The 11,683-nt window shown below is 48.7% G+C and overlaps 1 protein-coding gene across 1 annotated transcript in view; it reads left to right on the top strand.

The window, feature by feature from the left end:
* The window catches only part of RASSF2 (Ras association domain family member 2), a 38,228-nt gene extending 27,041 nt beyond the window's left edge, over nucleotides 1-11,187 (top strand). The window contains 6 exon segments of the mRNA XM_006096429.3: nucleotides 1,459-1,641; nucleotides 2,627-2,728; nucleotides 3,863-3,914; nucleotides 4,397-4,518; nucleotides 5,771-5,868; nucleotides 7,278-11,187. Coding sequence (XP_006096491.1) covers nucleotides 1,459-1,641; nucleotides 2,627-2,728; nucleotides 3,863-3,914; nucleotides 4,397-4,518; nucleotides 5,771-5,868; nucleotides 7,278-7,347 — 627 coding nt within the window. The 3' untranslated portion in view covers nucleotides 7,348-11,187.
* Nucleotides 11,188-11,683: the final 496 nt, after the last annotated feature.

Raw genomic sequence — 11,683 nt, 5'->3', positions numbered from 1 at the left:
TGTGAAGACTGATTTGATAGATGCTGTAAACTGTTATTTACTTTGAATAAAATAAAATCCACATGGTCAAGATTCAGAAATATTAAAAAGAATGAAAAGGTTTCCATATGGTTTCCATTCAGAAATATTAAAAAGAATGAAAAGGTTTCTATGTGGTTCCCTCCATAGAAGCAACTTCAAGGCATCCTCCTGAGCTATTCTTTGCAAATATAAGCAAATATACACCCAGAGACCTTTACGGCTGGATGTCAATTCTTTTCTTCCCCTTTTTATATAAGTGGTAGCATTTGCACATCCCTGTTTCTATATCAGTTTGTCTTGAGGATTGTCCCATACAAATCCATAAAGAACTTCTGCATTCTTCATAGCTCCGCAGTATCCCATTGTATGGAAAAATGACCATTTCTGTAATCGTTCCCTATTGATAGGCATGTAAGTCATTTCCAGTCTTTTGCTCCGACAAACAAGGTTCCAGTCAGTGGCCTTGTTGACGTGTCATTTCACACATTTGTCTGTGTCTGTAGGATTCTTTCAAGGGGGGATTGCCAGGTCTGAGGCCATAAGCATTTGTAACTTTGATAGTCAGTTTGCAATTCCTTTCAAGTTCTTTTATCGTGCTTATCCTATGTCAGGCATTGTTCCAAGTGCTTTACATGAATTGACTCATTTAAACCCTCACAACAACCCCATGGGCTGGGTGCCGTTATTATTCCCATTTTATAGATGAGGAAACTGAAGCAAGAGAGGTTAGTGATTCATAGCAATGGTAGAGTTGGGATTAGAATCTGGGAGTCTGGCTCTGAAGTGTGGGCTCTAAACCTTGTATTGCGTCTCAGTAAGTTATGCATTGTGTTGTTCCCTGGCAGTAAATACTGATTTTATAAAATACTAGAGGCCCAGTGCACGAAATTCATGCACTGGGGGGAGGCAGGGGGGCATGGGGGTTGTCCCTCAGCCTAGCCTGCACCCTCTCCAATCTGGGACCCCCTCACAATCCAGGACTGCTGGCTCCCAACCACTCACCTGCCTGCCTGCCTGATTGCCCCTAACCACTTCTGCCTGCCAGCCTGATCGCCCCTAACCACTCCCCTGCCAGCCTGATTGATGCCTAACTGCTCCCCTGCTGACCCAATTGCCCCCAACTGCCTTCCCCTGCAGGCTTGGTCCCCCCAACTGCCCTTCCTTGCAGACCTGGTCCCCCCCCCAACTGCCCTCCCCTGCAGGCCTGGTCCCCCCCAACTGCCCTCCCCTCCCGGCCTGATCACCACAACTGCCCTCCCCTGTTGGCCATCTTGTGCCCACATGGGGGCAGCTATCTTGTGTGAGGGTGTGACCATCAATTTGCATATTGCCTCTTTATTATATGGGATATGTTTGGGCAGTAAGTGAGTGCTATAGCGTTGGCCACCAAGAGGGCACCGTATGCAAACTGCCACACGTTGGTGCCGGCAGACAGAGCTCATTTCCCTCTTCCTCTCAGACTCCAGGGACCTGATGCCCGTGCAGGAAGACACCCCGCAGCTGATGCGCACACGCAGTGACGTTGGGGTGCGTCGCCGCGGCAATGTGAGGACAACCAGCGACCAGCGGCGAATCAGACGCCACCGCTTCTCCATTAATGGCCATTTCTACAACCACAAGGTAGAGGGGACAGGGTGGCGGGGGGCAGGGGACAATCTGAAGGTGGGGGGCAAAGGTCCTTCCTAGGCAGCTGACACCTCAGGGCGACAGACACCGGGGAAGCCAAGTATTTACCATTCATTCTTTGAGTTGTGGGTGGGCTGCTGGCTCTGTGAGGAACAAGGAATCCCAGAGCAGGAAACCCCCTAGGTGGTGGGTGAGATGATTCCACAGACACCCCTCATTGGATACCAGAAAATTCCTCTTCCTGCCTCCCAGCTGCTGTGTGGTCTGACTTTTCCATGAGCTAAGGCCACCCCCTAAGCCAGTGATGGCGAACCTATGACATGCGTGTCAGAGGTGACACGCGAATTCATTTTTTTGGTTGATTTTTCTTTGTTAAATGGCATTTAAATATATAAAATAAATATCAAAAATATCAGTCTTTGTTTTACTATGGTTGCAAATATCAAAAAATTTCTATATGTGACACGGCACCAGAGTTAAGTTAGGGTTTTTCAAAATGCTGACACGCCGAGCTCAAAAGGTTCGCCATCACTGCCCTAAGCAGAGCTGTGGGACTCAGATAGGGGGTATTAGGACTCCACCCCAATTAGCTGACCCTCCTTCCCTCCTACTGCCTGGGTCACATCTGGCCCCAGAGGCAGGTGCATCGTGAGGGAGTGGTTAGAGTCCTTGCGTTGAAGTCGCAGTGGAAGGGACTTTGTGTGTTTTATTGGGAGAGAGGGCCTCCCTTATCTAGTCCTGTCCCCTCCCCAACCCTGCCCCTTGGAGATCAGCCCCCTCGAGCTCCTGAGTTAGGCAAAGCCGAGGGCTCTGTTGACAACATAGCCCAATACTTGCCAGGTTATTTGAGGGCTGTCAGTGAGCACAGGTTGAGTGTGATTGTCCCTGTGCCCTTTAGTTCTGGGAACTGGGTGGGACTCCTCGGTGTTTCCCGTCCTTGTCCCCACTCCCACCCTGAGCTGGACCCCTCTATTGGCAGACATCGGTGTTCACCCCGGCCTATGGCTCCGTCACCAACGTCCGAATCAACAGCACCATGACCACCCCGCAGGTCCTGAAGCTGCTGCTCAACAAATTTAAGGCAAGTTCCCTCTGCTGGTTGGTTTCAGGAGGCAGCACGTGTGCCTTGGTGGCCCCAGAGGTGTGTGTGTGTGTGGGGGGGGGGGGGGGGCTGTGGAAAACGTGGTGAGGGGGGCATCAGGCAGAAGTTTGAGTTCTTTGGACCCCAGGCAGGAGCATCCCCTGGGAACTCCTTAAAAAAGCAAAAGCTCAGGCCCCCCGCCTGAATCAAAATGGGTGGATCTGAAGCTTGGAGGGGAGGCCAGGGAACCTGTTCCCCAAGGCTCGCAGGGAATTCTGGGGCCACAGAAGCCCGAGCGGCTCCCGCCCTTGGGTGCTTTATAAACCGCTGGAAGGACTGCGGGCCTCCCAACTAGTTTGGGGTCCTGTGCACTAAGTAGGTTGGGGAACCTACTTTGAAAATGAACCTTCGATAAGATGTGCAAATGATAGTGCATGAATGTTTTAACATCCTGTCATTCTGTGTGTTTTTCACAATCCCCTTACTATAAATCTTTGGGAGACCAGGTATTCTTATTTTAATGGAAGCCAATGTCACCTAGTGGCTGGGCAAACTACGGCCCGCAGGCCGATCCGGCCCGTTTGAAATGAATAAAACTAAAAAAAAAAGACCGTACCCTTTTATGTAATGATGTTTACTTTGAATTTATATTAGTTCACACAAACACTCCATCCATGCTTTTGTTCTGGCCCTCCAGTCCAGTTTAAGAACCCATTGTGGCCCTCGAGTCAAAAAGTTTGCCCACCCCTGGGCCTAAGGGCACAGGCTCTGGGTTCAAATCCCGTCCATCACCTACTTGCTGATTGGATGAGTTACTTAAGCTCTCTGTGCTTCTGCTTCTTCATCTGTAAAATGAGGATAATAGGACCGTATTACGGGGGATTAGGTGAGTTAAGACATAAAGTGTTAAAATGTAGAAACACCTCACCCAATCCAATAAATGGTAGCTCTTATCTATTATCACTGATAACGTCACCTGCTGCCCATTTCCTTATCACTTCTGAGAGAGCTGCAGATGAACAGCCCTCCCTCAAAAGAGCCACAAACCTATGTAGCTTTGCAGTGAGGCAGGAATGGCTCGGGTCCGGGTGTGTAATGTGTGCTTTCACCAAGCATCTTTTGCTTCTGATTCAGATTGAGAATTCGGCAGAAGAGTTTGCTTTGTACGTGGTCCATACCAGCGGTGGTAAGTCTGAAGAACATGGTGTACTTTAAAACTTTTAATTAACTCAGAATAGTAAGTTAAAAAAACACACATACACAAAACCAACCTCTGCCTCATTTTGCTTGTTTATCGTTTGGAAACTTTCAAGTGCCGTTTGCCTCCAAGGCTGGTGGAATGCCAGGTGTGGTCAGTAAGCAAGCCCTAGAACCTAACTGCCTATTAAAAAAGGAAGTGGATTTTCTTGGGAGACAGATAAAACCAATTCCTCCATTGCAGCATCTTCCAAAGGGTTCGAGGCACAGGAGTATTGCTGGGGAGAGGAGAGGGAACAGTTGCATTGAACAACATTTATTAAATTGCACATTTGCAAATCAGTCTCCTGACTTGTATGGCCGCATCTCCTAAGGTGCCTGTTCCATTTGGGCCCCTGAGTGGACCCCTACTTATGGTGACAAAGGCCTCAGGCCAAACTCAGGGCTGCTCTTGGCTGTGTGTGGTTCCAGAAAAACAGAAGCTGAAGAACACCGATTACCCGCTGATTGCCCGGATCCTCCAGGGCCCGTGTGAGCAGGTCTCCAAAGTGTTCCTTATGGAGAAGGATCAGGTGGAGGAAGTCACCTATGATGTGAGTCCCCTTTTAGTAGATGGACTGTCCGCAGGAGGGTGGGGGTTTGTTTGGTTTACCTGCAACTGGGCTAGAGCTTGATTTTCTGGCTAAGGACCATGCCCCATGCTGTTGCCATTCCTTAATACAAGGTTTTGTCGAAGCAGGAATGGCCATGGTCCAGGAGAATAAATGTAAGGGACTAGTTTGAGGGTGTGCCCCGTGGGAGTTGTTGGGGGAATGTTTAAGCACGAAGTGATTTCCATAAAAGGAATAAATGTCTTGAGCCTGTACTGAAAGTGGTCCTGTAAGAGGGCTGAGAAGTTTCTGAAAACCATCTCTTAGCAACTTCAAGAAGTTAGCAGTGATTTCACCTTATCTTGTGTATTAGTCAGCTTTTGCTACAGTAAGAAACATCCAAATCTTAGCCATTGACAACAGCAAACACTTTTTGCTCAGGATTCTGCAGGCTGGTAGCAGCAGCTCTGCTCTAGGCTGTGGGTTGAGGATCTGCATTGCATGTCTCCTTCAGAGACCCAAGCTCAAGGGGCAGTGGCTACCTGGGGTATGCTTCTCATGGCCGATGGCCGGGATGCAAGAGACCAGGCCAAACCATGTAAGCTCATTTGAAGCCTCTCAGATTTGCTGTATGTCGTGTCCATATACATTCCACTGGCCAAAGCAAGTCACATAGCCAAGCCCAACATGAAGAGGGTGGAGAAATATACTTCTCCCAGGGAGAAGAGTGGATAGAGTAGGGTAAGGATTCTGGTGGGGGAGGAAGAAATGGTTGTTTAACTTCAACTTACCTGGAGTCACCCCACCCACAGCATCACAGGATCAAGTTCACATTCAGATGCCTATTTGAGACCGGAGACCCAGTCATCATTCTGAGTCACGGTTCCTTAAATTCTCTTAGGGGAGAGCAGGGAGGTGCATTAAATGTTATGGGTTCAGGCCTTTCTCTGCATCGTGGAATTAGGAGAAAGTGCTATTCCATGTTGGACATCAATCAAGCATGGATTGGATACATGAGACGAGAAATGCGAGGTATGAGATATGTGCCATGTATGGTACATGAAGGGCTCTTCTCTGCAGACTCTATATCAGCCTTGGAAGAATGAGGCGTGGCTCCTGCCTTTAAGGAAATCTAGGATCAATACAGAAATAGATTCCCCAAGGCTCTGTGCCTTATAGGAGAGGGATGCCCAAAGGCATTGGAATAATGCTGGGAGGGGGAGGCACCCAGCATTACTTACTTCTTCCTCCCCAGGTGGCCCAGTACATAAAGTTCGAGATGCCTGTCCTCAAAAGCTTCATTCAGAAGCTCCAAGAGGAGGAAGATCGGGAAGTAAAGAAGCTGATGCGCAAGTAGGCATGGCCCCCGGGTGGCTGGTTGGGTTTCTCCTGGGGCCTCAGTGGGAGGGCTCTGTTCAGGTGCCTTGCCTGGGGCTGGGCTGCTGCATGGGCTGCGTCTTCTCAGCCTTCTTCAGGGACCTTCCCTCTGATGAATCCAAATCTTAGATGGCGACACCAAACTTCAGTGCCTTGGTTTCTCTGCTTCTCAATTTGATGTGAGACATGGACATGTTCTGGAGACTTCAGGCAGGTTGTCTTAGCAGTGGCGAGTAGCCTGAGCAACCTACCACTGAAGTCCTTTCCTCACACCTTTCTTCTCTTTTTAACATTTCTCTTGTGGAAATTGCACTTGGCTGGCAAGTTCAGTAAAACTTCTCTATGGAAAGGATTTTGATTTTTTTTTTTGAAATGCACAGTCATAAAGTAGAATGTGGTAGAACAATTGATTAGTTTTTGCCACTAGAGAAGAAAGCCAGTGCTATATTTGCTGTATCGATGATAATAGCAAGTATGATAGCAGTTAACATTTATTGAACACTTACTATGCACCAAACTTTAAAAATAGCGTTTGCTGTGCAGTGCAAAGACCTGAACATGAGGAATTTCCCCTTTAGCCCTGCATTGCTATAGTTCAGGGAAGGGATGGGGATATTGCATTCACCAGCGAGGCATGGGCCTCCAGGCCTGGTAGTTGCTATGGCCTCTTCTGTAAAATTCAGGAACTGGCATCAGGGTTGAACCACATGAAGTGGTCGTTTTTGTAGGCCCCCCCCACACACCCAATAATAGTTAGATAATGGTAATTTTCATACGGGCCCAGCCTAGGTGAGGGTCTATATCAGTGATGGCAAACCTTTTGAGCTCAGCGTGTCAGCATTTTGAAAAACCCCTAACTTAACTCTGGTGCCGTGTCACATATAGAAATTTTTTGATATTTGCAACCATAGTAAAACAAAGATTTATATTTTTGATATTTATTTTATATATTTAAATGCCATTTAACAAAGAAAAATCAACCAAAAAAGTGAGTTCGAGTGTCACCTCTGACACGCGTGTCATAGGTTCGCCATCACTGGTCTATATGCTATTGTGAGTATAGAGGACTACGCACAGTGCCTCGGGCACGGTAAGCACTCCGTTAATGGGACCCTTATCATTGTTTCTGTTGTTATTCCACCTTCTCACTCTTCTTTGCCAGACTTTCTAACTATAGGAAAGCAATCTAGGTTGGGGTTAGCTTCTTTAGTCCCTCTCACCAGGTTGTGGAAATGAACACAAGCAGCCAAGTGGCTAAAGAGTGGGCCACTGACAGAAGCAAAGGGACAGGACAGTCGCCCACACTGTGACCTGGGTTGGGAAGCAGGGTGGAGAGGAGGTGTGTGTTGCTTCCTGCTCTCCAGCGCGGCTGTTTCTGTTCCCAGGTACACCGTGCTCCGGCTAATGATTCGGCAGAGGCTGGAGGAGATAGCCGAGACCCCAGAAACAATCTGAGCCACAGAAGGAGGGGATCCAGACACCACAATGGCCGCTGATGACACGAGAAGACCCACAGGAAGCTGGGTGCCTTCCTTCCACAGAAGCACTGAAAACCTTCAGCTCCTGACAAGCCACCATTGGCAGCCTGGATGGAGAAGCCAGCTGACAGCTCCCCATCCTTGGATCTCTGCTCTTCTCCTTTCCTTCATTCACAAGGACTTTTGATTTTTGTTATAAGGAGGACCCAAAATGTGTATGTGCGCGCACACACGTCCACACACATATGCTAGTACATGTCCACGTACCTACCTGATACAGTCACAGGCAATTCAATTCCAAGCAACCAGCACAAGTGCCGTGAGGCTGGCGGAGGTGCTGCTCGTGGTCAGGAACATCAGGGGAGTCACCAATCTGAGGGGCTTTATGCTGAAGAAAAATTTCTCCCCTCAAGTGCCTGGGAGCAGCCACATATATCTGCCCATCTTTAGAAAGGGAAGAGGCCTCAGCCAGCTCACAGTTGGGGTATTTACATTAGTAGGGATTCTCCCTGTAAGCCCAGAAGGATCTGTGAATGTGAGGTCCTTGGAAGTTAACAAAATAACAGCCCATGCACTTGGGGCAAGTCTGATGGGAAGAGAAAGAGAAACCACCAGTGGGGTAGCTGCAATAAGCCCACAAGTTGTTACACTGGAAACTTGGATTTTAAATAACAAAGATGTATGTGATGAACTACGTGGATGCCTGTAGAGAACGGATTCTGCCTCCGTCCTTGCCTCCATGGCCACCTTCCTCTCAGCACGCCAAGCAGCTGACCCCAACTCTGGTGCCTCCTTGAGTTGAAGGAAGGATCTCATGAGACAGGCCTCACTCTCGCTGGTTTGCACATGGCACTGACTGGCTAGTGCGACCCAGGCCTGGGCTTGATCTGGCCTCCTGAGGGTAGTGTAGAGGTGCCTATGAGCCCAGCCCATTTCATAGCGTCAAGGGGGCTTGCTGCACTTCTGTGTGTTTGAAGTCAAGGCTTTGTTCCTTCCAAGGCTGGATTCTTGCAAGTTGCCCTTGCTTTGTGAAGACAGACTCCGAGGATGAGGACTTGTCCTGCTGCCGACCCACTGTGGGGTCCAGGGAAGCTCTTCGGGCTGCCCTGTGAGGGTGCAGAGCGAGCATGGAACTTCAATTGCAGCGTCTCTGAGCAGCCACCTCGGTGATCTTTAGAGCAGACCCCAATTGGGGGGGGGGGAACGGCAGGGACAGTCTGTTCCCCGTGGCCCCCATCGGGAAGATTGCCAGGCAGCTGGACGCCAGTGTGACTGATGCTGTTTGATGAGGGGCAGGCAGATGCTTGGAGAAGGGTGCCTGGCTGTGGAGATCAACCAAGCAAGGCCAGGAGCTCCTGAGAGCAGGCATCTGTGAGCCCTGTTGGGGCAGGGACGCTTCCCATCTCTTCTCCACCTCCTCGCCAAGAATGGTTTGAAGAGCTGGCCAATTGAGGAAAGGAGAACCACTGATCGGTACCTGCAAGGAAGGTGGAGCTTTGTAGCAGTCAGTGCCTTTCCTGCTCCAGGCACCCTCCTGCTCTCTTCCACCGCTGTGGCCTTTGTGGCCTCTTAAGCTGGCTCACAGCTGGTCTTATTGTTGACTTTCAAAAAGATGGCATGCTGCCACCTGGCCCTTTGCCAGGGTCTCTTAGCAAGCCTACCTCCTCTGTTGGGACAGCACCAGGAGCCCAGTGGGGTGTGGACTGGAAATCCGGAGGGCCTTAGTCTCAAGCAGACACGTCGGTGGGCTTTGCAACATGCACAGAATTGGGGAACAGGGGTGGTGGGGAGGCTTCCTGTGTTACCGATGAGAAAGGGCAGTTTTGTGAATGCAGACATACTTCCTGAGTGTTGCATTAGAGCAAATGAGTTGGAAAACTTCTCTTCCAGTTATTTTTAAGTGCTCAAAGCCTTTGTTGGCCCCAATGATTCTTCTTGGGTGCCAGGGAGAAGAATTCCACCAAGCGAATACTAACCACTAACTTATTGGACAGCTTTTTCTGGGTTATAAGAGTTCTCCTTAATTTGCACTAGCACTACGACAGTGTTAAATGTGGAAATGTCGTAAAATGTCAGGTTTGCCCGGTCGCTTTGGTAAGATAGACTTGGGGGTCGGGATGAATATGAGGGGAAACGGTTATTTTCCACGGTGCATTGCATTTCATGCAGGCCACACGTTTCCATCTTGGCCCAGCCTGGTTAGAGATCATTTCTCACGTCCTTAATAAACATGATCAGGAATTTTGGAAAGGTTCTTTGAAACAGCAGCAGCTGAAACAAATACTTCTCCACGGCGTGGAGCTGGATTTTCTCATCGGTATCACATGGCCCTGCAGCTTTGAACTTCTCCACTGATCTGTGGGGGTTTATGTAATTGCGTGCAATGAACCTGAAATCGCGTGAAGAACAAAGGCCAATTTATAGGGTTTTCCCCTAACTTGTGACAAGCAGTGTAGCCACAATCGCTTTCTTTTGCCAGAGGCTTGTGTTACAAGGTGATCAAATGAAGGAAAACCTGAGTCCATCTGGCTGGGAAGGGGTTCCTGCTCCCCCAGGTGATGGTGGAGTCTAGCACAAGGTCACCTCTGTGACCACATTAGTGGGAAGGTGATGAGTTAAGTGGGGGCCGGGGTTACCTGGGGGAGGGACTGGAAAGCACAAAGGATGGGCGTGGCTGTGCGGCTGGTGAGGAATGTGCACACTGGTCTCCAGGCCGGACAGGCTTGACCTAGACATTGAGGTGGAGGCGTGAGGATCTCAGATTAGCTACCCATCCACGTGAGAAATGCTGAGACCTCGGGTTGAGATTTTGGTCTGAGACTTCAAAGAGAAATATTTTTATTCTAGTCTCCTCCATACTGGGGGGGAAAAACAACAACCCATACTCTCTCCTGGAGATATCCAGATAAAGACATTTTACTACAAGTGTAGATAACACTTTGGCATAAAGTGACCAAAAAAATAAATAACTGTTCTCCAATGCAAAAACATCTTGGCAGGAATTCTTTTCTGCGGAGTTGGGCGGTTATCTGAGTGTCTGTAGGGTGGGATGGGCCACAGAAAGGCATGGAGCTCTTTTAAAGAAAAGAGCAGCTCTTAACGCCGCCCCCCGCCCCCAAAACCCACCCCCACAGTTATGTCAAAGCTCTATAGCATGGAGAACATGGTGTCATAGATGCATCTCCAAGACATAACTTTCTATATGAACAAGTGAATCTCAGTCTCATACAGACCAAACCATGATGTGGGGGCTGAGACAGGAGACGGAGGAGATCTGGAGCGCCCCTGACGCAGCAGCATGAACTTTCCAGACTCTGCTTAAATTGTTTTACACAAAGTCTTGTTTGAATTAGATGAGATGGGAAAGATGTCCTATCTAGATAGAAATAAAAATAAATACAGCACTCCTTTCTGATGGAACTGAAAGCGTTTACCCCGTCACGGGAGGTTACAGCGCCCCCTGTGTTTTAACTGAGCACAAGACACGGACAAGCTATGAAGGGAAAGCCTCCATTTACTTTTGAGTCAGATCGCAGACCTGTTTCCCGGGCTGTTGGTTTCCGTGTGTTTTTGCTAGTGTTTCCGAAGGGTTTCCCCCACTTGTTTTAGCTTCGTGAAATGTTCTTTTCTTCATCATAACTTGACTTTTAGCAAAGGTACATGACCTGGTTTAATGCTTGGTTCTGAACTTATGAATCGATGCGTTTAGGTGTCTTAACATAATTTGACAAGGCCTCATAGGAAGCCGTGTAACGTTTTGATATGTTTTAAAGCATCTGACTTAGATCTTGTTAAATAAAGCACTTTTCAAAGAGCAGTCCCCTGGGGATGGTCTGTGTGTGTCGGCTGGGTGGGAGCTCTGTGCTATGTGAGGGTGTGGGATGGGAATGTGAGAGTGCGCCCAGGAGGAAAGTTGATTTCCTTGGCCTAGAGTTTACAGTTTGAATGGATTAGGACCTGGCTGTAATATTCCAAATAAGTGAAATGAGGGTGTTCCTATATACGTCTTGAGTTCAGGCCCTGGTGGAGACAGGAGTAGCAGTGGAAAGGGCTGGGAACTATCATTCGATGAGGCTGGATGTTTGTCCTGACTTGTTGGGACTAACTCACGGAACCTGTATCTAGGACTTGGCTTTCTCGTCTACAAAATGGCCAAGCCACCTCTGTTGGAGGCAGCCCCCTTGGAGTCACCAAGTGTAGGACCTCAGACTAAGGCCAAGTTCCACCCTATGGTTAATTTTACCTGTCAACTTGGCTAGGCCACGGCACCAGGTATTTGGTCAAACACTAGTCTAGATGTTGCTGTGGAGGTA

This window comes from Myotis lucifugus, unplaced genomic scaffold (assembly GCF_000147115.1).
Source record: "Myotis lucifugus unplaced genomic scaffold, Myoluc2.0 scaffold_178, whole genome shotgun sequence".
Taxonomy (NCBI): domain Eukaryota; kingdom Metazoa; phylum Chordata; class Mammalia; order Chiroptera; family Vespertilionidae; genus Myotis; species Myotis lucifugus.
Note: the sequence above shows the minus strand (reverse complement) of the source record. Positions and strands in the feature narration are given on the sequence as shown.